Here is a 25,982-nt window from a genome sequence, read left to right as displayed (position 1 = left end):
TTCTCCATTGTGCAAAAACTTTTTCCTAAATTCAACAAATAGGTATTTATTATTATACAAAATTTGTCATGATTAAAGTCAATCTCTCATCTATGCTGCCCTTGAAAAATAAAAAATACGCACTGCGCTTTGTCCTTTTAATACTAGAATTAATAATTTGAATATTAAAAGTTATTTCCCGTATCTTCGAGAGAAAGGAGTAAATTGCAGCTCGACGATTTTATTCATAGAGTTTTTAGTTTTCCCCAATTTGAGATAATCTCTACCGAAGAGTTGTGTGGACTCTCTTTTCTTGTCGAAAGCGTAAGGTAAGGGGAGAGCGCCATCCCGTTTCTGGTACAACGGTAATCGAAGGTTGAAGGCTTGTTGAAGAGGTATAGGTTTGCGCTCGTCCATTACATCTGACAAGAACACCGCACGCTTCCCATATCGATTCAATCGGGGAATCGAGCGACGACCGTACCTTCCAATATTCGCATATAAAGGATTCGCTTCACGTCTTTGGAAAATTCTGTGGTAGGGTGATTGGGCGTCACTGAGACTGTTGAGCATTTGCAGCACTTCGTTTTCGTCAACTTCTGGATAAAGAACTGTCTTCTTGCTGTGGAAGAGAGGGATTTCATCTTTCTTCCCAAAGTGGAAAACTGGAAACTCTTTCTTCCCAATGTGGAAAGATGGAAATTCTTTCTTTTTGAAATGGAAAGGGATTTCCTCTTCTTCGAGTGAACGACTGAATGCGAACGGCAATGCTTCTCTGCGGAAATGAAACGGAATGTTTTCTCTGCGGAAATGGAACGGTATGTTTTCTCTGCGGAAATGGAACGGAATCGATTCTTTCTTCATGTGAAGGAACGGCAGTGTGTTTTTCTTGAAATGGAAAGGTATTTCATCTTTCTTTTGGAACATGAATGGCAACGATTGAGATTTCAAAAAATTGTGAACATCTTCATCCGCATCTTTCTTTGCCTTCAATTTTCCTTCTTCTTTTTCAGCAACACTATCCTTTCCTGAGCGCATTGCCTCTTTCTTTTCATTCATCTCGCGGCCACTTTCTCCATACAGTCGGACAGGTAATTTATCTTCTTTCTTGGCAGGAGCAGTTCTGGTCAGCCCAAACAAGCAGCAAAGGAGAACCAAATATTTCACCTTCATACTTTCCCTCTCTTCTTCAACTGAAAAAACAAAGTTTTCTTGAATTAACATTTCGTTTTGTAACTTTCTTTCTAACGACAGATGAGAAAGATAAAAAAATTCCCAAGAAAGGACCGTTAACTGAATTTCGTGGCCGAAAAAACGGAAATTCTTTGGTACCTTTCTTTTGTTGTGTACAAAGGCGTAGACAGAAAACGAGATTTGAGAATAACGGTTGTATTGCGAAAAACAAAGAATAAAGTTCGTATAACTTCCTATAAATTTCATAAAATAAATCGCAATAACGCCAATTTCAAAATGTTTGAAATAAAAACTATTTTGGTATTAAGTCTAGGAAGCGAATTAAATAAAAACTTAGACGATTCCTGTCGTCGCAAACGACGGAATTTTATTTTGGTATTGAGTCTGAACAAGAGTTGGGTAATAAGGAGTCGCAATATTTCGAAGGCCTTCAAAAATTCCATGTGATATTGTATTAGACGCTTGCCATAGTACCAATAGGAACTTGAAGTAAAATTGAAAAAAACCCTAATACCTAAGTGGGCTATAAGTATCGAAAAGGTGTATTGAAGGTCGATTTTAATTGCTCATTCTTCTGATTTAAAACCGGTCTCAAGGGTCAAAGACATAATTTTTCAAGAAATTATAAAAGGAACTCTCAGCTATTCATAGAAAGAAGATTTCTACCAAATGTCATTCAAATCTAACAGTTCATGGGGACTCAGGGAATATCAAGTATTTATTCAAATGACTACAAATTACACCATGTGTTGCAAAAGGAGCCAGCACACTTTTCCTTTTCGGATAGATAGATGTCGAGGAGCCAAATAGAATTCGGCTCATAGTGTCATCAGAAAATTTCCACTTTATGACTAGTTATATAGTTATAGCTCAATCCTTCTAATACCTAAGTGGGAGATCTTCTGAGATTAAGGATTTAACCATATGGCCGTATGAAAAAAAATTGAAAAACACTCCTACCTAATTAGAGGCCTCCCAACAACATTCGAAGTCTGTCAGTGCTTACACACATTGACCAACTACATTTTCATAACATTGAGATTCTACATTCTACATCAATCGTATGCTTACGTAAAAGAAAACGAAAGCGAAAGCTTTTAAGAGAAGAAAGAAAGGAAGAAAAGGGCCAAAAAGTAGTCTTACCTCTAACTAAGATCCACTGATTAGAATTAAAGAATGAAGACCCTTAATGGCAAAGCTTTATAAGATTTTATTTTACCGAGAGACCATACCAACTCAATAAGGGGGTCTTAATTTTCCCGTTTTCCAAAAATAATTTCCCAATAAATTCAAAAAACTAATATATCTGATAACGGTTATTTTAAACTGAAAAACTGAGACTTTGGTTCAAATACAAAAGATTAAGGATGAAATGAAAAACTTTAAGCCCCCGTCAGAAAGTCACAAAAGAATAGCGAGATTTGAGAATTTCCCTGTCCAACAGTTTTATTTCGAGGACATTTAGAGATTTAAAGACTAAAAAGATTCTCCTCGTTAGCTTTTGTACCACTGAGAAATTTCAAACAATGAACCTTTTAAGAGAGAGATACTTTTCATTTCGAAATTCAGATGCTTTGCACGCCTGGCTCAGTGATCAACAACAAAAACATCTTCAAGTGAAATGAAATAGAAATGTCAGATTTATAGAAAAATAAAATCACATTCGATCTTCAATTCGCAGTCAATTAAACCAACGTACTGTGAAAGCCTCTTTCTTGATTTCTAATCATTTTCAAATTTAAAAAAGTACGATTTTTTGATTAGTCATAACTCTGCGGATAAAGTTACGGAAATCGAAATCGAAAAATTTCTTTAGAATTTAAAACCTTTTTAAATTTCCTCAATCAGGGTAGACACTGAATTTTCTATTTATCTGCAATCGTGTTCGATACTCGAGAAGATGAGGCGAACACAGTGACACATAATTTTTACAGACTTTCCCCATAACTAAATTTTCACTCTATGTCTTTTCATCCCGACCAACGACCAACTTTGGATATTTCAAGATTTCTGAAACTACTAATATATTGATTGAGCAAGGTCTAATTTTTCAAAGTAAGGATATTTTATTAAAAGGATGAAAAACTGGTGAAAAAATCACATACCTCGTCATACTAAGTCATATTAATAATTAATATTAATCACATACCTTTTAGTTTTGCACAGAATATTGTTGTAAATGTGAAAAAATCGAATGCTAAAGGGCGCTGATATCATAGTGAATTTTTTAGAGGCCTGGAAAACCCGAGTTAAAAAACCCGAGTTATGAAAAACCGAGTTATAAAAAGCCGAGTTATGACGTCATAACTCGGTTTTTTAAGGTGCCCCTTAATTTTCCGAGTTAAATTTAAATCGGTCATTTTATGTACACTTTAAATTTTCGAGTTATGGATAACTCGGTTTTTTTAGGTACACCTTAATTTTTCGAGTTACATAAGTGGGTCATTTTAGGTAGACCTTAAATTTTCAAGTTTTTTAAGGTGCACCTTAAATGTTCGAGTTATTTTTATGGTCAATCATACCGTAATTTTCTCTCTTCGAATAGAGCGGCACAGGGACAGCATACAGTGGAGGCCATATATCGTACATGCGTAAAATGTTGAAGAGATTGATTCTAATTATGTATGTAATGTATCTGAAAAACTGTTTATTGGCAAGGCAAGTCGCATTTTGAATGATATCCCAAAGGCTATTCGGGAAGAGGTTAATTCTATTAAATTTTGTAATTCTTTAAAAAATATTTATTAGATGCAATATATATTATGCAACATTAGTTTATGACACTCGACAAATTCGACATTTTGACAATCACTACTAGGAAGACTTCTATATCAATAATAATTCATTATGTCCACAATTCTCCAATCCAAGTCGCAATTTACTTCTAGTTTTGTCTATTTTCTTTCAAGTCTCTAGTCTCCCAAGTTATCGATAAGATAATAATTATTCTATTTTCTATATTTCAAATTTAAATTATTATATCTCTAGTGCTTCATGTTTAGTCATTTTTTCAAGCAATCGAGTTTTTTTTTACTTTGAACCTTTAAATACCTTAGCCGATCACGATCTCACTTCTTTTTTTACCACAAGCTTATTTTCAAGCTCAATCCCACATTTCAACAACACTACTTTTGCTTTTCTTTTGCTCCGACAAATATTGTTTAAGATAAATTTTTAATTTATTTCATATCTCTCAATCTAATTCTGATCAATGCTGTCTACTATACTTAGTCTCCACCTTTCAGAATTTCTCCGAGTTTTCAAGCCTTTGCCTGCAGAGTTATATCTTTCAGAAGTGAATAGGCCTCACTGAAGAGATATATAGCTCTGTATTCAACTTGCCCAGATAGGGCAGTTGTACCAATTTATCTAAGCTTCAATCGATGATTTTGATCTCAATCGAGCGAAGCAACATCTTGGTCGTACGTATATTTTTGCAAAATTGAAAATCATTATTATTATTGTGCACCTTAAAAAACTTGAAAATTTAAGGTCTACCTGAAATGAAGGAGCTATGTAACTCGAAAAATTAAGGTGTACCTAAAGAAACCGAGTTATATAACTCGAAAATTTAAGGTGCCACCTAAAATGACAAAGTTAAAATTGACTCGGAAAATTAAGGTGCATCTTAAAAACCCGAACTATGACGTCATAACTCGGGTTTTTCATAAGTCGGGTTTTCCTAACTCGGGTTTTTTAACTCGGGTTTTCCAGGCTTTAATTTTTTGGATTCTTTTGTATAAAATGTAAATTTCTACCTAGTCTAGCCAATTATACAATTGTGTCTGGAAATTGACAGAACCATGATTAATTGTTTTCATTTTCTCGACTTTCAAAACGATATACTGATTTACATTACACTACTGTGTACTCCATTTTGAAACTGGAAAGATTTTCCATACCCTTCGTGTTTCGGGTATAAGTTTAAGGTAGAAGTTTTTAAGCAAAAATCACTCAAAATTGAAGTATCCTCAATGTGATTGAAATCACTATTCTTGATTTGGCGGATTTTTACCAAATTTAATTTTCTCCACCATCCGCCAAATTAAATTCCCGCCAAATTTATTTTTTCAAGCCATCTCGCCAATTTAAATTCCCTCTGAAAAAGATCATCCGCCAAACTAAATTCCCGTCAAAATCCACCAGAATTTAAAAAATCTGTTGAAGACACTCTCTTCTTACCTTTCTCTAGTTATTTCTCGGTATTTCTTTGAACGGTGAATGATCATAAAAACATGAATGGAAAACTTCTTCAACAAGTTTTCTTGCTTCGTCCCGATCAAGATGTTTGGATGCGCAGATACTGTTCGTTGCTTTTCGCTTCACACATTCCTTCAAACGAAAGAAGACATTTATTCATAGAATCTTTCAAAACACCCCCTAGCCAAGGTTCTAAGCTAATAGTTTGTATAAGTGTAGTGAAAATTCGTTGAACGGAGGTTAGACATCACGTCTGAAACTCTGGCTAAAATCATCCAGACAAGTTCATAAGAGTGTTCAAAACTTATCGGTTGAAAAACTTTTTTGGTACAGTGCGTATGCAAGATGAAGAGTTTCGGAAAAATAATATAAGGTTTATAAGGTAAAATGGTTATTCTTATTCTTAAAGAGTAGAGAAGTCCAAGGTGTGGCTTTCTATTACAGACTAGTTCCAACGCAAAGCAAACCAATGTAGTCTGTTTTGAATCAGTTCTATTATTCGCGGTTTTATTTACTGAGCATTTTTGCCCATCTCATTCCAGACTCTATTAGCACTAAGCCTTTATGAGTTTCGTATTACCAGGGTGTAGGAAGGGCTAGAATCGACAACCCCGATCTAAAGCTTTTTTCTTGAGAGTTGGCGTTATTCCCTTTCATGTTAGGACTCATTGAACAATTCAAGTTGTGTTCTGATGCAGCCTACGCGTATCTCTGAAAATGTCTTTGTTGTAAGAGATGTGAATCAGCCCTTCAAATTACATCCGCATATTGACCTAATTATTAACGTAAGAACAGCCGTAAACCCTTGTTTCGTACGTTTAAAACAGATTTATCTTTGTAATGTTAAAAAGAAAAGGTCATCATATACTACGGGGGTCATAGGATGGTGGTTCGATTTTCAAATTTCTTTTTGCCTGGACAGAAATCTTACTTACCAGGTATGGTGTTTTTAAAACAAAACAACGGCATCACTAGTAGTTACCTGATATTGTCTTCGTATTTTGAAAGGGAAATAGTTGAACATTTCACGAGAAAACGAACATTCCCCACTCAATGTTGAGGCACGAACCTAAAAATATAGAGAATAAAAGGAAAACAAATCATAATACGTTAAAGTGGTTTGAAAATACTTCGAAATAAAACCTTCTTTTTCAATGATTACATAACTTCATAAAACAATGCTTGCAAACAGCGGATTACTTGGCCAGAGGGAGAGGTAAAATTTTGCGATGGAATTGGAGAATAGTATGCTTGCTTACCTCAGAACAGGCTAAATGTCTTGTATCGTTGACGTCATACTTCACAGTACAAACGTCAAAAGCGTGAATTAATTCATGTGAAAGAATTCGATCGATATCAGCCTGGGTTTTCAAATTGTTCTGGCATAACACAACCTAAGATTACGAAAAAGCCTCCATTGTTATTTGATGAGTTACTTTTTGTTTCAAGGAGGTCTCTGGATGACCCCCAGCCTTCCACCAGAAGACTCGTAGAGAGTGAAATAATAAAAAAATCAGGGCAATCGGGCAAATCATGAGATTGTTTCAGTACACACGTTTTCGGTTTGGAAGAAAAGCTCAACGGATCATCCTTTTTTGTTGACGTCTTTAGTTCGCAACTTTAACTTTTTTTATATTCAAGTTGATTACCTTACATAGGTGAAATAATTTTGGCAGGGATTAAATTTGATGAATTTGGCAAATTTTTGCAAAAATCCCCGCCAAATTTAACAAAAGCTTGTCCTTCTGTAGATTATATCCATACATTCTTTAGTAAAATACCAGCAAGTAATCTTTAATTTACCAGAGCCTAAAAATTTCCCATCCTCGCTAAAAATCTCCAAATTAATTCCACACCAAAACTAACCCACTTAAGGAATATTTTTCTTCGGATGGTATTAAGCGAACGCTATTGGGAAGTCATCAGAAAACTGAGAGAATTTTATGAAGAATGGATCAAGATGCCAACAGAAAGAAGACAGGTAAAGTCAAAGGAACAGTTTACTTGTTTAGCAGATGGATCAAAACCTCCCAACAATTGATCTTCGCAACGCTCACATACTATTCCTTCGCTTTCAAGTGAAACCTCACTGAAATGGAGAAGTTGAGAAAATTGGGGTCTTTCAGAAAAAAATTGACATCCTGGACAAGCATCAGTTGACCCCCGGATATTGAAAATCAACCCTAATCAAATTCTGCAGATTTTTCACTACCCGCCGGACAAAATATCCAATATATCCTTCAATCCCCCCCTCCGTACAAAAAATTTCATGAAGAGCCCATTGTGTATTTTTTCTGTTGGATTGTTTTGGTGGAATGAAGCGAAACAGGAAGGAGCGAGCCAACAGATCGAAAAGATAAAAACCTACCATCCTTTCGACTTCAAGCATTGCAAAAGGAATTTCACCTGTCGATCTGAAACAGGAATGAAAGGTCGATCAATTAGATGGAAAAGTAGGAAAAGGGAACTAGCACACATCTCCCCCTCCTAGAAAAACAATAATCAACAATCCATATAATGAAATTCTTAGAATATCAAACTAAATATGGTCAAGGAGAAAGGGTTCAGGCATGATTCAGCCAGAATAAACTTCTAACACTCGTCCTATCTGTCACAATATACAACAATATACAGATTCGTACAGATTCGTATAGATACTACCTACTGTTTTATAAAGCTCTGCGATTCAGACTAGTTTTCTAGAATGTTGGAGATTTTCTTGTTCTGTATCGCAGCTCTTTAAAATTGCATTATATTTTCAAAGCATGACAGTAAACCATCATTTTTCGAAATATCGCCTAAAATTTTACTCAAATTTTAGACTCAGACTTTTGAGTTTGTTTTTGAATGACTTTCTAATAAGTCACACAGCTTTCCAAAGGTCTAAACCTAGTTCGTTATAATAACTTTAAATTGCAATGGCGTTATTGTTTAACTTCTTATATTCTATTCATCATGGGCTGTTTTCTAAGAACTAATACGTTATAAAGCGAACTAATTTTCGTGAGAACTAATTTTTTTCGCAGTTTTGTCCAAAAAAATTAGAATTACAAATATGGTAATTATTCATAAAAAATTTGGAAAAACCGTAGGAAAATGAAAGAAATGTGTCCAAAATAGGGCGAAAGCACGAAAATTAATTCCCGCGAAATGCGATTTTTTCGAATTTCTTTTCGACCGTGAAAATTACTTCCCTTAAGGTACTAAAGCTATTGATTTGAATATCAAACCAAAGAAATTCCGTTCTATGGGAGTGTTGAAGAGAGAGGGAATACCGTGGATTCTTACTTGCTTTACATGAGCGTTCAGCGAAACGTGTGCACTTCTGATGCTCTTCGCTTTCACCCGGCATGGGTGGGGTCTTGATCTGAAAATAAAAATGGAATTTTGGTTCAGGGAATAACTAACATTATCAATCTATCAGTGATAAATCTCAAATTTAAGAACACCAAGCTTTAAGGAAAAACCTGTTTCAATTTTCAGTCATAACAAAATCAATTAAAACACCGAAAAAGTCATCCGTTTTTAAAATTCAAATTGTGAAAAGAAAAGAAGCGTCAGCAACACTCAATAAAAATAAATTTAAATCAGAGATTCAGTGAACGAAAACTTCCTACAAGTCTGACGGGTCAACAGTGTTCAACTTAGCACAAAGAACCCTGGGAACAGTCATGTGGCATGAACGACGAAGTCGTTACTTTCACTTAAGATGTATCATCAAAACTCAAAACCTTCGGATTAACTTTTCAGAAAATCGGATTAAAAAAAAATGTGGGTGAAATTGCGCAAAGTAAGGAGAAGGAAGGAATTGACACAAAAAAGGGTGGTGGGCGGAGGGCGTATTTCATTCAATCGAATGACACAATATATTTATCTCTTCACGGGAGGAGAGGATGAATTTTATGGCATTTCCCATCCTTCCTACTTGGAGCTATTTAAGGTAAAATGTTAATGTTCTTTTTACTATTGAGAATGTAGCCTTTCCCGAACTGATATTCTCATTATGTAGCACAGTACGACAGAACGAAAAACAATAAACTTAAGTTTTCCTGATGAAATTTTCTTTTCGTTACCTCTTTTTAGACTATGACTATGTGCAGGATGTATGAGGAAAAGAGAAAGTTAGAAGAATCTCTTTACCCAGCTGGCACACAACGTTTTTTCGACGTTTATCTGACGTTCACATATAACGTTAGATGAACGTAGAAAAACCACGTTGTGTGCCAGCTGGGTATTTCCTGGGTGCACATTTAATGATCTCATTATTTATTGGGTACACATTTAATGATCTCATCATCTATTGGGTACACATTTAATGACCTCATTATTTATTGGGTACACATTTAATGATCTCATTATTTATTGGGTACACATTTAATGATCTCATTATCTATTGGGTACACATTTAATGACCTCATTATTTATTGGGTACACATTTAATGATCTCATTATTTATTGGGTACACATTTAATGATCTCAATTTATTGGTACACATTTAATGACCTCATTATTATTGGGTACATTTAATGATCTCATTAATTGGGTACACTTTAATGACTCATTATTTATTGGGTACACATTTAATGATCTCATTATTTATGGGTACACATTTAATGCTCATTTTTATTGGGTACACATTTAATGATCTCATTATTTTTATTGGGTACACATTAATGACCTCACATTAATGATCTCATTTATTTATGGGTACACATTTAATGATCTCATTATCTATTGGGTACACATTTAATGACCTCATTATTTATTGGGTACACATTTAATGATCTCATTATTATATCGGTACATTTAATGATCTCTTATTTATTGGGTACACATTTAATGATACATTTAATATCTTATTATTGGGTATTTAATGAACTCATTATTTATTGGGTACACATTTAATGATCTCATTATTTATGGGTACACATTTAATGACTCATTATTATTGGTTACACATTTAATGATCTCATTATTTATTGGGTACACATTTAATGACCTCATTATTTATTGGGTACACATTTAATGACCTCATTATTTATTGGGGACATTTAATGTCATTATTATTGGGTACACATTTAATGATCTCATTATTTATTGGGTACACTTTTAATGACCTCATTATTTATTGGGTACACATTTAATGATCTCATTATTTATTGGGTACACATTTAATGACCTCATTATTTATTGGGTACACATTTAATGATCTCATTATTTATTGGGTACACTTTTAATGACCTCATTATTTATTGGGTACACATTTAATGATCTCATTATTTATTGGGTACACATTTAATGACCTCATTATTTATTGGGTACACATTTAATGATCAGAACGAACAACAATATCATTAGTATCAAGAAAAGTAATAAAAATCCAAGTAGATATGTAATCACGTGGTCGTCTGCAACGTCTGTTCTCATTCTCTTCAAGGACTGTGGTATACAATGACCATCAATGTTAAAGTATTTGCAATCTAACTCCTTCTCCCAATAACCTTCCCCATACTGAAGATCTAAAACCTCTTTCGGCTTCCTGGGCACAAAGGTCCAAATACCTTCAAACTGGACCGCCCTCAAGGGGAAAATGTTGGCCATTGGTTGCCTCACAGCGGCTCCATGAGGTATTTTCACAAATGGTCTTTGTTGCTTATCAAACACAACTTTGAAAGGCCATATGTCTATACTATTGTTGTTGCTATGGCTATAAAACACTTTCATTTTCATACCGCCATCATGAAATTCGAATCGGTAGCCGTAAGTCTTTCGAAGGTTTTCAATAATGGGTGACAGATGAGACTGTATCCAATAATCTTTATCCATGTAGAGGTCGATATCTGAATCATAGGGCACCACGTGTTTGTTCCTATAGTAACCGATCAATGCACCGAACTGTAAGAAATGAGTAATATTATCTCTCGAAAGGGCTTTCGTAGTATGTTTGAACATTTCGATGATTTTGGCACGGCAACATGGAGGTGTGTTCACACGCACTTTATTGTATTGGTTGTAATGTGCTTTCTCTGCACATTTTGGTGTATCATTCCGGCAGCCAAGATTTTCATAGCCTCGCCCACGGATCAAGGTTTTCACTAAGTTCTCTAAAACAAGACGAAAATAATAAGTGAGTCAGAAACTAGTATAGGTACTAAAGATTTATTTATGAGTGAGAATGCGCTTTTGAAAGATATTGTTCTTACCTTTGAAAAGGATTTTTCGTTTCTCCGCACATTTATCATCTTTCTCTTGGAAGATTTGCAAAGTCCATTCAGGGATATCATAAAAATGTTCAGTGCAATTTCTATTGATTTCAATGATTGCTCTCATTGTCTCATTCATTAAAGGGGGCGTTTCGTTTCGACGCCCTTCTTCTATTTGGGCGCGTTTCTTCGCCCTTCTCTCCTCCAACTCTACCGCAGTCCATAAATTATGCGTGAAGTAAACAATTGATATGATAAACGATAGAAGAAGGATTCTGGTCTTCATTTCATTTGTATCCACGATGTTTGAAATGTCTACATGAAATAATTATCTAATATAATGTTTGTTTCCATATCGATTTGAAAGCCTCCTTCTTCACAAAAGATACACCCATTCATTCATACTATGAACACTACGGCTAATATCTCAAAATAAATATTTCTTGTTTGGATATAATATACCACACATAGAAAGCATTGGAAACAATATTCGAATGTTCGACCAGTAAACAAGTACTCGCCTTCTCAGCGTGTACAATTAAGCAGATGAATAATTCAGTATAATTGCCGCTTAACATCTTGTGTTTAATTTGAAAGACAAACCATCATAACCATATATTTATTTTAATAAGAACAAACAATATAAGAACATAAGGCTTTGCGAACGCTAAAATACCCTTTTTTTTGGAAATTGCATGATACTAATGGTGAACATTTTAAGAATATTTTTAGGCTTAACCCTTTAAGTGCCACGGTCATTTTTTTCTAAGTTTTTTTAAAGAAAATTGCTAGTTCAAACTTTAAAGGCTTATATCTCCGATCTAGAAGGAGTTTAGAAGCTCGTTTATAGCCCGCTAGCTAGCTTAGAGTCTCCTCTTTCTTTTAGGCACCTTCGGTGCCGCCCGATTTAGGAAGGGCGGGTGGGCGGCAGCTAGGGGGGGGGGTAGGTAACGGAAATTAAAGCAGTCAGGCCCGCTAATAATGATAGAAAGGTGCCGGGTGGTAAAACTTCAAACTAATTCGCTGGAGGACAGAATCAAGTTAATCAGGGCCAATTCCAAATTTGGAGGTTCTTGGATCACTCGCTGACCAAAAATGGTCAAAAAACGGTCAAACTCTTAAAAAAGTGAATTTTTGTCAAATTTTTGCTTTTTTTTTGACTTTTTGGCTTAAAATCTCGCTGAAAAGACTCACTTTTGATTTTTTTTTGCTTGGCTATGAAGCCCAATCCGATTCCTACGAGTTAGACCAAGAATGACGATTTCTAACTCAAACTAAGAATTACAGGAGGGCTTCGCCCTCCTACATAGCCCATGTCTGATATATACGACATTGGCACTTAAAGGGTTAAAGCTAAAAAATTTAAGAGCAACTGAAGGCTTCAAAAAATTTGGATGCTTTTATTGGAAAAACGTGCATACCGAGAAAAGTCACTGCCGAGTTATTGCAGCAAATTATTATTAGTTCATTGAAAATAGAGAACTCGAGTGACCTGTAGCTATTAATAGCATTATGGGCATGGCATAATTGGGAGCTAAGTGTGTGTTAAAAAAGTGAAGTGTTCAAATACGTTTGAGACACACTTTAGTTGTCGTTGACGTTGTTAAGTTTTATTTAGCCTCAGTTTTTTTACTGGGAAAATCACATATTCATTTTTTAAGTTGAATAAGACACATGTTTTTGTCCATATTGCATGTTTCCTAAAAATAACAAAATTTGACAAGATAAATAAACAAACTCATCACATCAAATTATTATGTAATAGAACCACTAAGCAGAAAACATACACATGACGTAGCTTGGACTCAAGTCGTCCGTTAAACAACTGGAATTTTCGGCCTTCTCAGTGATAAGAAGCAAACACAATCGGCGCCGAAATATATTGGCCATTTTGGGTATTTTACGTTTTTCAGAATTTAAAGCTCGGGCGAGAATTTCAGTTTCAGTACTACCACTTTGTTTCATTGGATTTTTCAATTTGGGAGGGGTTAAGTGGCTTCCCAGCCTTATTGGAACATTTTTGAGCATTTTTGGGATTTCGGCACCGATTGTAGATTAGACGTTAGCGCACCAAAAAATACGCCCATACTTTTTGAGATTATTTTTAGGTGTAGTCCTCCTTAAAAATATCAGAAGTTCGAATTTTAATCTGTTTTCGTCTTTGAAAAAGTCGTATCAGGGAGAGGGTGTTGGTAGCTGACATTTTCTTAAGTGACACATCCTTGACCCAGCAATCAAAATTTTGCAACAGTTTCAACGTATCAGCAAATTAACACAATGAATAAAAAAAACTTGACATCATAAAACATTTTTATTTTGTAAGAATATTTCATGGTTGAGGTTTGTAAAAGAACGTCAAGGATATATTGATCTAAACTTTTTGGAAGTTTTGTTTATTTTAACAAAAAAATTATAAGAACAATTAGTCTCAAAATATTGAAAAACAAGGCATTAGATCATTTTCAATTTTTTGTTGAATTTTGTTTTATGTGTGTATCTTGGTTACAAAAAACATGATGTTGTCAAGGTTTGAGCAGCTCCTTTTCGGCTGACGTTAAATCAGTCAATGGTCAATAGTGTGCTTTTATATACACGTTTTTTTTTATAAGGAACCTTAACTTTACTCTGAGCCTGGAGTTCCTTATTTTTACAGAGAATTTCAGTCTCAAAGTTCCTTATCGAGTTCCTTACTACATAGGAAATTTTGAACTTTTTGCCCCTTGAAAGATCAAAATTTGGTCAAATTAGTCCCAATGAGGTGCATTATTTTCAAATCCACTTATTCTCAGCCTGAGCAGTTCCTTAACAATTCCTTATTTTTTGAACCATTTTCAGCCTCGAGTTCCTTATAAACGTGTTCCTTATAAAAAAAAAACGTGTACCTTCAAGTGAGGCTTATCAAAATCAAAACATTATTTTATCATTATTGATTATAACTGAGTGTTATGAATGAGAGAAGGTTGGCCAAAGGTGTGTGACATCAGCTGGAGTACACAAGAAAATATTTTTGTCAATTCACTGAAGGTCAAGAGAATGTTTTTGTCCTGCTGATTGGCATGGTTATATTAATTAAATATTAAAAATTTAAAACACTCTTTGGATTTTTATCAAACTTTTTTGGATTAGGTATATCGCGCGTTGCTGGGGAGTAGCGCATGGAGTGTAGTGGCTCGGTCAGTAAATTTTATTTACATCGGATGACATTTCTACCTGCTTTTGGAGGATGAATGAACAATCGGAAATTAAAAAGAAAAGACATCGAGGATGTTGCATATCTTGTGTGTTGTTTTTTAAAAGATGATCGTCTAAATGTCGAAAAGGAGGGGAAAAGATACAAAATATTTTCTTATCTTTTACAGAAGTAGTATCAAACATATAAAAAGAATGGCTTGTCCTTTTTCCAACACTGACAATGAGGCGTAAGTACTTTCTAATTTCATTATGAACTTTTTGGGTGGACCGAATTCTAACTTGAAACTTTGCATAGGAAACATAAATCAAAAGGACTTTGGTATAGACGTTGAGCCTATCAAAGACTAACAAGGGCCACTGAAATCATCAATATTGTGTGCTTAAAATTGAGTTTTCACTTAACAGATGGGCAACTTAAGTGGATACCAATCGAAGTGTAAGACACCCCTGTGTCACAGACCCGTTGGGACCCCAGCCCCAATGGAAAATTTGGCTAAAAATTCATCCCTGGTGGGAAAATACCTTGGAATTTCAGCCCCACTTGGAAATTGACTTTGATTTCATCCCCACTCGAAATTTAATGTTTCAAAATTGCACTCCAAAACCATCCCCACTGGACTTTCTAACATTGGAACAATCCCCGTTGGGATTTCAAAAGGGATTTTTATCCCCACTGAGGAAAAAAAGTCTCACCGGGGCTGTGAGTTGCAAGGAAATAATGTCCCCATTGATTTTCCATTTCAGATTTTACGCCAGCCGGGATAAAGAGACGGAGAATTTGTCGTACACAGAATATCTATGTGTAAGAAGAAGATTTGTTGTTTGTTTTGCTCACTCCTTGATCCACAAATGCTCGTCTATTTCTTCAAAACGTATTAGGACTAGAAAACTGTATTTCAGTAGGTGGTAAACCCTGAGAATCGAAAGTATTTTTGCGGGACGTAAGAACTCGTGGCAAGTTTGAAAGTAGTTTCTCATGGCCGAAGGTTACCAAAACATAACTTTAAGCCCCTTAAAAGAAATGATCGATACCATCGAATAGAGCATGCAATTCTGAGCAAAGTGCGTCACAACAAGTCCTGTACTCAAGGGTACAAAGAAATACAGCCAACGATTGAAATGATTAGAATTTCATTCTTCCATGGAATTCTTCTTTCAGTTGGACGGGTTGCTGAAGAACGTACATCCAGCATCGAATGTCCATGATGAACATCTTTTCATCGTCGTTCATCAAGGTGAAACAAAAGCTCTTTCTTTATGAATCAATCCTACCCACACTCACTCTCATCCCTGTCAACCATTCTCGCTTACAGTCACGAAAACTAGTAGAGCTATTAAGAAACAAAGACATTTATCTTACACTGTGAATATTCATTTATCTTAGTTTACGAACTTTGGTTCAAGCAGATCATCTTCGAGTTGGATTCTATCAGAGAAATCTTCATGTCACCTGTAAGAAAATCACAACTAGTCCAAATTCCAGAAAAAAATTGAATATGGGGCGGGGTGGAGGATACAGCGAGTTTCAGTGATTTACCCCCCGGACAAAGTGACTTTTGGCCCCCCGGACAACGGGTTTTATCCCCCCCCGGACAAGCATCAGTTGACCCCCCGGACAACCAAAATTACCCCCGGATAGAGCAAATTTAACCCCCGGACAAGGCCAATTTTGGTGATTTTTTACTACCCCCCGGACAATATATCCTCCATCCCCCCCCATGTACGGACATTTTCTGGAAGAGCCCAATCTCTGTCGAAAACTCTTCAAAAAAAGAAATGAAAAACAAACCTTGTCTCAAAAACCCGAAAGTCGTTTTTGGAGAATGAAAGCAAAAATTCAGAACTGCTGATACTCCAGTGCCCCTTCAGTGTCACCCAGATGAATATTCAAACTCGACTGAGGTATTGAGACAGGGGTGTTCTATAGCCCTTTGAACAAATCACTTTGGTCTCGACAGCCTTAAAAGTACCTTAACAGTCAAAAACAAAACCTTATCTTAGAATAAGCTGAAGAATGAGATGAAGGCAAGAAAAAGAAACTTTAAACATGAATTCTTACTTTGATGATTGCAGAAAGTGGACGATCGGTTGATGTTGAAGATAAACACGAGGCTACAAAGAGTTGTCAAGATTTTGACCGTGAGTGAAATTCTTATCATTTATTGTTCTATACATCATTTTCATGTTGGTCACAGCCACTGACCTTTATATACCCTAGACCAAGTTTCTCAATTCCCGTCAAGCAAAATCTTTGATCGGAGTTTTTTGAAAAGTGGTACCCTAATGGCGGCACTACTCAATAGCAATAGCTAGATCTACTTTCCCTCGAAAACTTTTGATGATGCAGCGCCGTTAGATGTTAATTTTTAACACTGCAGTGGCTTCTTTACGGGTACTAATTTAAAAAAACTTTCGATCAAAGATGGCGGATATAGCTTGGTCCAGGTCTATATATAAAGGTCAGTGGTCGCAGCATAAAAGAGAAAGTCATAGGAAATAAGCAACAGGACTACCATAGTTACACATTAGGGTCAGTAAAATACCCCATCACAAAGTAACTCAAAAAGTCTTTTTTTTCAGGTATTGGTTGACCAGATTAAAATCCTGGAAACTATGACTCCGATGGATTTTTCAGATTTCAGGTATGTTCTTCAGGTATTTAAAAAATACAAAAACAAAACTCTGGCTGCTAGTCTTGAACCAATCAGAAAGGGGAATCATAAAAATTAAGACTTATTGCTTATTGCTTCAAGCGACCTATCACAGTATATAGCTCTTAATTTACAATCATTTATAAAAATTTTAATTTTAATTTGACAAACCAAACAACATAATCACCTCACTCCATTTTTAGAATTCACTTGAAAAGCTCATCGGGGTTCCAGAGTTTTCAATTTCGACTGATTGAAAATAAATTGGGCGTATTAAAGGTACGTATCTTTCTTACTATCATTCCACCTAATCTTAATGGTTCCATATTTTTGTTTCGTTAAAATTCACTTACGATCAGAAGTAACACGAATGAACGAATGAATGAATGAATGAATGAATGACTTTTTCAGGACAACAGGATTTCGTATAACCAACAAGACTACGGCAATGTATTTGAGGGAGAAATGAGACAAGCCCTTGAAGAAAGTGAAAAATCACCCTCTGTTTTCAAACTTGTCGAAGTGAGTATTGTCATATTGTCATTCCTCAGAAAATAAAAAATGCTGGATTAATTGGTATTGAAGAAAATAGTTATATTAAACCAACTTTCAATGTCCACACAAAAGTTAGAGATCCAAACATCCAGATCAACATTTATATGAGCAGTTTTAGGGCTTATGTGTTGATCATATCAATAAGTAAGTAAGTAAGTCTGCGACCGCAGTCGGAGGCGACCCGAAGGCTCCTTTTTCGATAGCTATCTTATCCGAAGGTAGGGGAGTGTGCCACTCTTTCTCCCTGAATAGCTCCACTTACCCTTGATCCTTTTTCTTCTTCCCATATTAATAAGTTTGAAGGAAGCAAGAAAGTATTATTGAAGTGTTGAAGAAAAGAGACTGTCTCATCCAACGAATGTATTAAGACTGCCGTTAAAGAAGTACATGAAGAAGAAGAGGCAGAACAAAGAGAGAAAGTAAAAAGATCGAAAAACATCATAATCCACGGGGCTGAAGAACCAGCTGAAGATGCACCCAAGTATGATGAAGAGTATGTGAGGACGCTCATTCAAAACCTCCGGGCAAAAGTGAGCATCAAACAATTGTTTAGACTTGGTTCGAAATCTGAAGGAAAGACTCGTCCAATACTGGTAACATTGGGTAGCGAGAAAGAAAAAGAGAACATCACAACACGTACAAAGGAATGAGTGTATGTGAAGACCTGAGGAAAAAGTATAAAGACCTGGTTGCACAAGCAAAAGACTTGAACGAAAATAACAAAGGGAAAACAGATGGAATATTTAGAGTCCGTGGGTCTTCAAAAAACGGGTTTGGCATCAGGAAGGTGAAGGCCTCCAACCTTCAACAACACCAGTAAATGCAACTGGTAAAAACAACGAAAAAGAAGAAAAATTCGAAAACAAAAACGAAACACAACAAAAGCGAAAAAAGAAAAAAATCGACAACATTCCACTGAATCGTATGGTGTCAAACAAATCCAAAGAGAAAAAGAAACTTGTGAAGGACATAAAAATCATGTATGCCAACGCAGACCAACTTACACCTGAGAAGATAAACGAACTACAAATCCACGCGCAGAAAGAGAAGCCGCATATCATTGCAATCTGTGAAGTCAAAACAAAGGTAGGTGGGCTAAAACGCATACACGAATACGAATTCTGCGAGTACACACTAGTCAACCATACAAATGCAGATACGTACATAGGACGTGGTATTATAATATTGGCACACAACTCCATCAAGCATCTGATTGTTAAAATCTCACCGGTGCAGTTTGAGGAAGCTTGTACTATCGAAGTCCGTCTCGCCGACAGAGATTTGTTAGCTTTTGCATGTCTCTATCGTAACCCAACGAAAACAGATTCATCTGAAGAAAACAATGCAAAGCTCAACTCGTTCACGAAGACTATTGCCGCAGACAAGAAATACTCTCACAGATGTTTGATTGGTGATTTCAATTTCCCAACAATTAACTGGGAAAATTGGACCACACCGCACATCGAGCAGAGTAAGGAAGAGCATTTTCTAGATGCAATCCGTGACTCCTTTCTACATCAACACGTGAATGAGCCAACACGTTGTCGAGGAACTGATGACCCATCTACGATTGATTTAATCTTCACGGGCGAGGAGAATCAAATATGTGACTTACAATATCTAAGCCCACTAGGGAAGAGCGATCATAGTGTTTTGGCTTTCACCTTTGCTTGCTACACTGAGCGCAAAGTTAACTCAAAGCGATACGTCTTCAACGATGGTAATTATGCTGCAATGAAACAGTCTCTTGTAGCACATCAATGGCAAGAGGGATTACTCAATACAATGGACATAAAATCTGTAGAGGAAATTTGGCAATCATTTAAAAAAAAATTATTAGAACTTAGAAATCAATTTGTTCCATTGAAAGAATTTGATTGTCAGAGCTGGAGGAGCAAGGGGTCTATACCAATAGGAAATGATCTTCAAAGAGAAGTAAGCGAAAAAAATCGATTGCACAGGAAATGGGCCCGAGCCTTGTGTCCAGAGGAAAAGAGTCGCTATCGGCTTACATATATTACATCACGTAACAGGGTAAACCGGATGATGTCGCAAGCACATAGAACATACGAACGAAACATATGCACTAAAGCCAAAACGAACCCAACAAAGGTCTTTTGGTCGCATGTAAGAAGTAAGATGAAAGCTGCGACAGGTGTTTCGTCACTTCTCGAGTCACCTAAAGACAAGTCATCGCTACGTCACGAAAGACACGAGAAAGCAAACATTCTCCAAAAACAATTCTGCAGTGTCTTTACCATCGAGCCTGAGGGAGAACTTCCGGAATTTCCACGAAGAACAGAACAAGATATTGTAGACATCATCATAACTAAAGATATGATAAGTAAGAAGATCAAAGATCTGGATACAAACAAATCTTTTGGTCCTGATGAAATACATCCAAGAATGTTGAAAGAACTTGTCGACAAAATTTCCGAGCCCCTTTCAAGGCTTATGAATAAGACACTGGTTGAAGGGGTACTACCTGAGGATTGGAAGGTTGCTCACGTCACGCCCATCTTCAAGAACAAAGGCGCGCAAAACTTGGCCATCAATTACAGACCAGTGAGTTTAACATCCGTGGTTTGCAAGCTGATGGAGTCGATACTACGAGAACATATCACAAACCACCTGACAAACTTAAACCTTTTATCAGATAAGCAGTATGGCTTCATCAGTAGACGTTCCACTGTTACTCAACTATTGAAATATGTCGACAGGTGCTGTGAAAGTATATCAGACGGAAAAGTTGTAGACTGCATCTATTTTGATTTCGCAAAAGCATTTGATACAGTGCCTCATCGTAGGCTTTGCAAAAAGCTAGAAGGGTATGGCATAGTTGGATCAATAAAGAACTGGATTTCATCGTTTCTGAGTAGAAGAAAGCAGTTGGTAAAAGTAAACCAAGCAAAATCCAACATGGATAGTGTATTAAGTGGAATACCACAAGGAAGTGTCTTGGGCCCTCTACTCTTTGTACTGTACATAAATGATCTGCCTGACAAGGTGATTTCGGATCTGCTACTTTTCGCAGATGATACAAAGATCTTCAAGGAGGTAGTTTCAGTCCATGACTCCCTTGCCATACAAAGTGATATAGACACACTCGAAAAATGGTCCATTGATTGGCTATTACAGTTCCATCCGGATAAATGTCACGTTCTTACAATCGGCAAATTCGTAAATATAAAACACGCTCATCCGTATCGTCTTGGTGATATTCAGCTTGAGCACGTATTTGAACAAAAAGACCTGGGTATATTGGTTGATGCTGAATTGACATTTGAAGACCATATAGCCAATCAAGTAAAAAAAGCCAACTCAATGCTTGGTGTCATCAAACGAGGTTTCACCAACTTAACTCCAGAGATCCTCCGTACACTATACTCAACATTTGTCCGACCACACCTTGAGTACGCACAATCAGTTTGGTCACCAAGATTACGTAAACACGTCAACCTACTCGAGGGAGTGCAAAGACGTGCAACAAGATTGGCCCCAACGTACCGCAGCCTTTCATATAGTGATAGGCTCAAAATTCTCGGCCTACCAACACTCGAATTTCGAAGACGTTTTTGTGATATGGTACAGGTTTACAAACACCTCCACTACTACGATAAAACAACAATACCTGACAAGTTGAGTAAACGTACGCGTCCAAATCGAAGACACCCCCATGAGCTTCTACCTAACTTCGCAAATGACGGTTTCCACGGACCTCAAACGAAATCCTTTTATTACAGATGTGTGCCAACCTGGAATAGACTGCCGAGAAATGTCGTTTCAGCAAAGTCTATAAAGACCTTCAAAGAAAACCTCAACGATGCATGGGAAAACCATCCCTCAAAATACGATTCAAGAATAGTGTAAAATAAGATCGGTTAGAGGCCCACTGTGAGCCTAGCTTGTAAATCTGTATAATAATAATAATAATAATAATAATAATAAAAGCTATTGACTCAAGGATTTCAGTCATACTTATCTTTTGTTAATCACGAAAATGTTGTATATTTACCTATTAGGCTTGGCTGGAAAGGAATCCCGGCTTAGAGGACTCGAATATTTGTTTTTGGCAAAAGTTCGAAGTAAACTGTCGTCGATGGTTTGAAGAGCAATCCAAACTGGATGCTGTAAGGATGTTTCACTTTCCCATTTCCTAATGGTGTTCTTAATCAGGTTGTTGGTATTCTTTAACAAATGAATGTGCTTCAGAATGAACAACGAAACACCCTTCATAGAAGTTTTCAGACTGCCTATTGGCTAAATTCGAGCGACTATTTCTAAAATGCTTATTGTAAGGTAGTTTAAGATCATGTTCAGACGTTACGGTTGCGATCCGAAACGAAACGAAACGAAACGAAACGAAACGAAACGAAACGGTCCCGAAACAAGTGTGAACTGGTGTGAACGTCAAAATTCGATACGTCAAAAAAGAAGACGTTCTCATTCCACTGTTTTCATCGGAACGGAGCTGCTCTGTTTTCATGCTCCGAAACGTTCCGAAACCAATATGAACACACTCGATCCGTAACGAAATCATACCGGAGCGAAACGGAACAGTAACGTGTGAATATAGTCTTAGTAAAATACCGAATTTTTTTTTACAGGATGTGTCAGATCCGGAACTAAAAGAGTCGTTGCATCGCGCTTACCTCAAAAATAAGGTGAGTAACCTTGAGAATAATTTTCTCAAGAAAAAGACTGATATCTTATTCTAGAGTGAGTTTAATTCACATACCCCCCGTCGAAAAAATTTCCATCACCCAACAAATTTAGGTTTTTCCCGGACCAAAACTTTTACTCGAATTTCTATACTAGCAGAGACTTCAAATCCAACATTCTTACGCCTTCATTAAACAAAATTAACTCGCTAATGGAGGAAACTATTTCTTCGGAAAATTTAGTCTGGGTATAAGTGACTAAATTGTAGATTTGGTCGAGGAAAAATGTAAAAATTGTTTTTATATGACGGAATTTTACGAGGGGCAAATCACTAAAATAAATCTCGTACACAATTTTATAAATCAAAAATAAATCAAAAATAAATCATAAATCAAAAATAAATCATAAATCTCGTACACCATTTCTCAAGTGATTTGCCCCTCGGAATTTTACCCCGTTGAAGTTCCCCTAATTGATGAAAACCCCGACTTTTTTCCCCAAGGTAAATTAACTACTTGCAAGGCACTACAGAGAAGTCTCATGGAGGTATCATCAGAGTTAATGGTTAGTATGTTTTTCAATATGAGATTCTTGAGAAATCCTACCACTGAATAATTGAACTTCTTCTTCTGTATCTTAGGAAAATTTTGAAACCATTTTAGTCGAAGAAAAATATGAAGCAAAATTAGCAAAAGGTGAGATTTTTTTATTGGCTTCCAAACCCCATGGAGTTTCAGAATCTGTTTAGTGGTTGTTGAGGTTCAAACTTCTGGACGACAGACTAATTACCAATTATTTCTTCCCGTAGATGAATTTAATCAAATTCTTATCATTACCCCAGTGTATATTTTTTACGCATCATCATATGTTTCATATTACGGGGTCAAAACTTTCCAGGAAAAAATGAAAGTTAAGAAACAGACTACCGAATGTTTAGAACACTTTTTCAGGCGATCGTACTTTATCATGGAAAGCATTGAAAGGAGCACTGATGATTTATTATTACCGAGACGAATTATTGTTTCATGAACCGTATCAAATGATGTCGTTGTTGATGGACATTGATTCCCTCATGATCAAATGGAGATGTAAGGAAATTCTTTTAAAAGCAAGTTGACGCCCAAATTTCGATTAGATTAGAAATTATGATGGAATAACCGCGAGTGGGATTTGAAAGAATGTAGCTTCTAAAACTTTGCTTTTAAAACTTGTTCTAAAATTTCTACCCATGTGATAGTCCCCATAATACATACATAACATAAATAGTACCACAAAGTTCAAATTTTCAAAAGGCGACAATTGGAAATACCAACCCTTTTCCCCATCTTACAAAACTCCCCTAAATAATTACTTTAATCACTTTACCATTTAAGCCAATCACGTCTTACTGGTGCAAAGGATGTTGGGTACGAAAGCTGGGAGTGGAGGATCCTCAGGATATCAATATCTTCGTGCTACTGTCAGGTAAATAGAGAAAATCTAGCCCCACAACTTGTATACGGCGTGAAATTACCTCAAAATTTACTACGTAAAAAAATTGAGTGCTAGCGACAAGGCCAGTCTTCTTATCTTATAAATCTCTTTGTTGTGTTTTTAATACCGCCATCATTAAGAGAGATGCAATTAATCGATTAAACCATCAATTTGTCATCGTCATTGAGTAATTACCCAATATTAAAATGCTGACATCAGCAACTTCAAATAAGGGCCTTGTGGTGGTGAGACTCAAGATAAAAAAAACTCTTGCATGTTTTTTTCGTTTTAAACATATTTTCCTACCATCTGTCCGCTACCCTTACTAGTTAAAAAAGCATATATGAAGGCCTATTCGTCCTCTAAGGTCTATGTCAATCGATAAATTAGAAAGGGTTTCAAACCATCAACATCAGAAAACTTTTTCTTTCCTTCACAGTGACCGCTACAAAGCGTTTTTGGATTTCTTTAACCTCTCAAATTATTTGGTCCCTCGAGAGTATATCCCACAAATCAACACCTCGGTCAGAAGAAAACTTTCCAGTGTGATCATGCCACCATACAGTGTGGCAACCCTTACAACAAGTCCTTACGTCAATGTAAACTCAAAGGATTTGGAACATGTCCATGAAGAGAGATAAATAACAACCGACTGGGAATTGGTGTTAGATTAAAATCAAGGCTTGGAAGGGAGCCGGATACATTATCCCACTACCAAGGCAAATGATCAATTGGACAATGGGGGGAGGGCAACTCGTGGTCAATTTAACTGATTACTTCATTATTTTTGTACGTCATTTTTAAGCTTTTTGAAATATATTTGTACAAAGTTTACTTTTGACGTTGCTGTGTCTGTAGTTAATAGGGGCAGCATTTATTCGTACTTCCCATAATGAACAATAACGATCGATACAAGAGATTGTAAGGAGGATTTTTTGGGCTACAAGCATTTCGATTACTTTTTTAGATAAGAGACTCTTTCGCAAAAAAACCCACCATATATTCTAAAGAGCATCGGCAAAAAGAAAAGCAGGATAAATTCTAATGAACCTACAAAATGGTTTTCTCGAATAACTTTTTTATTAAATAGTCCTTTTGGTCTTGAACAGTGATTCACTGCAAATTTACTAGTTTTACAATCAAGTCATTGGTACCTTAAGATTTTCAAAACTGTACGTTAAAGTCAAAATACACCTTAAAACCTAAAAACATTGACCCTTTGCTCACAACTTACTGAAACTGTGAAATTGCAATTAGGGTGCTGAATTGTGATTCAATTGATCAAATACTTGCTAGAAATCCATTCCAAAAATAATATTTGTATTTTTCAGGATGCCCATAATACAATTGCGCATGTTTTTTGTCAAAGAATGGCTTTGAAGGCTTCTCAAAACTTTTCTTGACTTCATTTTTGAAGAATGGTACTAATGTTTTTCTAAATATCGATCAAATTTGTGACATTTTAGTATGCAATGACCATGTTTTAGATTTTCAGATTTTATTGGCCACTACCATAAATGAGCTTTAAAATAGAACTTTAATGGCCTTAAGATTTCTTTTGGGTCTAACCATGAAGAAGAAAATGATTTTTTCATACCTACCATAAGTATAGGTACCTAAAAAGTTTTATGACCTTAAATTCAATTGTGTAATCTCTAGGTCCGAAAAACTTGATTTTTTGAAGGGATTTTTGATCTTCGAATTTTACGATACCTTGCGATAATTGAAATTCTCGAAATTAGGTATCTTATGAAAGTACATTTACAAGAGGTTGTAAAAAGCTGAATTATACAATATTAAATCAAGTTTGGTGGCTAAGAGAGCCCATAGTGCAACTTTGTAGGTTTTAAGTGGTATGTGGTTTTAAGGGGTA

General features: G+C 36.0%; 3 protein-coding genes across 6 annotated transcripts in view; 1 reads left to right on the top strand and 2 right to left on the bottom strand.

Moving 5' to 3' along the window:
* LOC136807994 (mitochondrial inner membrane protease ATP23 homolog) overlaps positions 1 to 25,982 on the bottom strand; it is a 46,415-nt gene continuing 20,433 nt past the window's right edge. For 3 of the 4 annotated variants that reach the window (XM_067064627.1, XM_067064626.1, XM_067064628.1), the window contains exons 3-9: positions 8,662 to 8,740; positions 7,742 to 7,787; positions 7,378 to 7,462; positions 6,633 to 6,767; positions 6,356 to 6,442; positions 5,356 to 5,505; positions 1 to 1,172 (exon numbers count right to left, since the gene is read on the bottom strand). In XM_067064627.1, the coding sequence (XP_066920728.1) occupies positions 5,362 to 5,505; positions 6,356 to 6,442; positions 6,633 to 6,767; positions 7,378 to 7,462; positions 7,742 to 7,787; positions 8,662 to 8,725 (561 nt within the window). In that variant the 5' untranslated portion in view covers positions 8,726 to 8,740 and the 3' untranslated portion in view covers positions 1 to 1,172; positions 5,356 to 5,361. Of the gene's footprint in view, positions 1,173 to 2,316; positions 2,388 to 5,355; positions 5,506 to 6,355; positions 6,443 to 6,632; positions 6,768 to 7,377; positions 7,463 to 7,741; positions 7,788 to 8,661; positions 8,741 to 25,982 lie in introns of those variants that run through there. The other variant, XM_067064625.1, reaches the window with a different exon arrangement.
* Positions 10,623 to 11,961, bottom strand: LOC136807992 (ribitol 5-phosphate transferase FKRP-like). Its single transcript, XM_067064624.1, has 2 exons — positions 11,577 to 11,961; positions 10,623 to 11,477 (listed from the first exon to the last, which is right to left on the bottom strand). The coding sequence occupies exons 1-2, from the start codon at positions 11,860 to 11,862 to the stop codon at positions 10,681 to 10,683; spliced, it is 1,083 nt and encodes a 360-aa protein (XP_066920725.1). The 5' UTR covers positions 11,863 to 11,961; the 3' UTR covers positions 10,623 to 10,680.
* Positions 14,894 to 24,950, top strand: LOC136807991 (tryptophan 2,3-dioxygenase-like). Its single transcript, XM_067064623.1, has 14 exons — positions 14,894 to 14,995; positions 15,513 to 15,570; positions 15,928 to 16,003; positions 16,153 to 16,220; positions 16,842 to 16,907; positions 17,349 to 17,410; positions 17,623 to 17,698; positions 17,831 to 17,941; positions 21,997 to 22,104; positions 22,582 to 22,638; positions 23,277 to 23,331; positions 23,587 to 23,724; positions 24,010 to 24,100; positions 24,549 to 24,950. Exons 1-14 carry the CDS (start codon positions 14,961 to 14,963, stop codon positions 24,748 to 24,750), a joined length of 1,203 nt encoding a protein of 400 aa, XP_066920724.1. The 5' UTR covers positions 14,894 to 14,960; the 3' UTR covers positions 24,751 to 24,950.

The sequence above is a fragment of the Clytia hemisphaerica genome, unplaced genomic scaffold, assembly GCF_902728285.1.
Source record: "Clytia hemisphaerica strain Z4C2 unplaced genomic scaffold, Clytia hemisphaerica genome assembly, whole genome shotgun sequence".
Lineage (NCBI taxonomy): Eukaryota > Metazoa > Cnidaria > Hydrozoa > Leptothecata > Clytiidae > Clytia > Clytia hemisphaerica.
The sequence above is the reverse complement of the archived record's forward strand: the minus strand, read 5'-3'. Positions and strand labels throughout refer to the sequence as shown.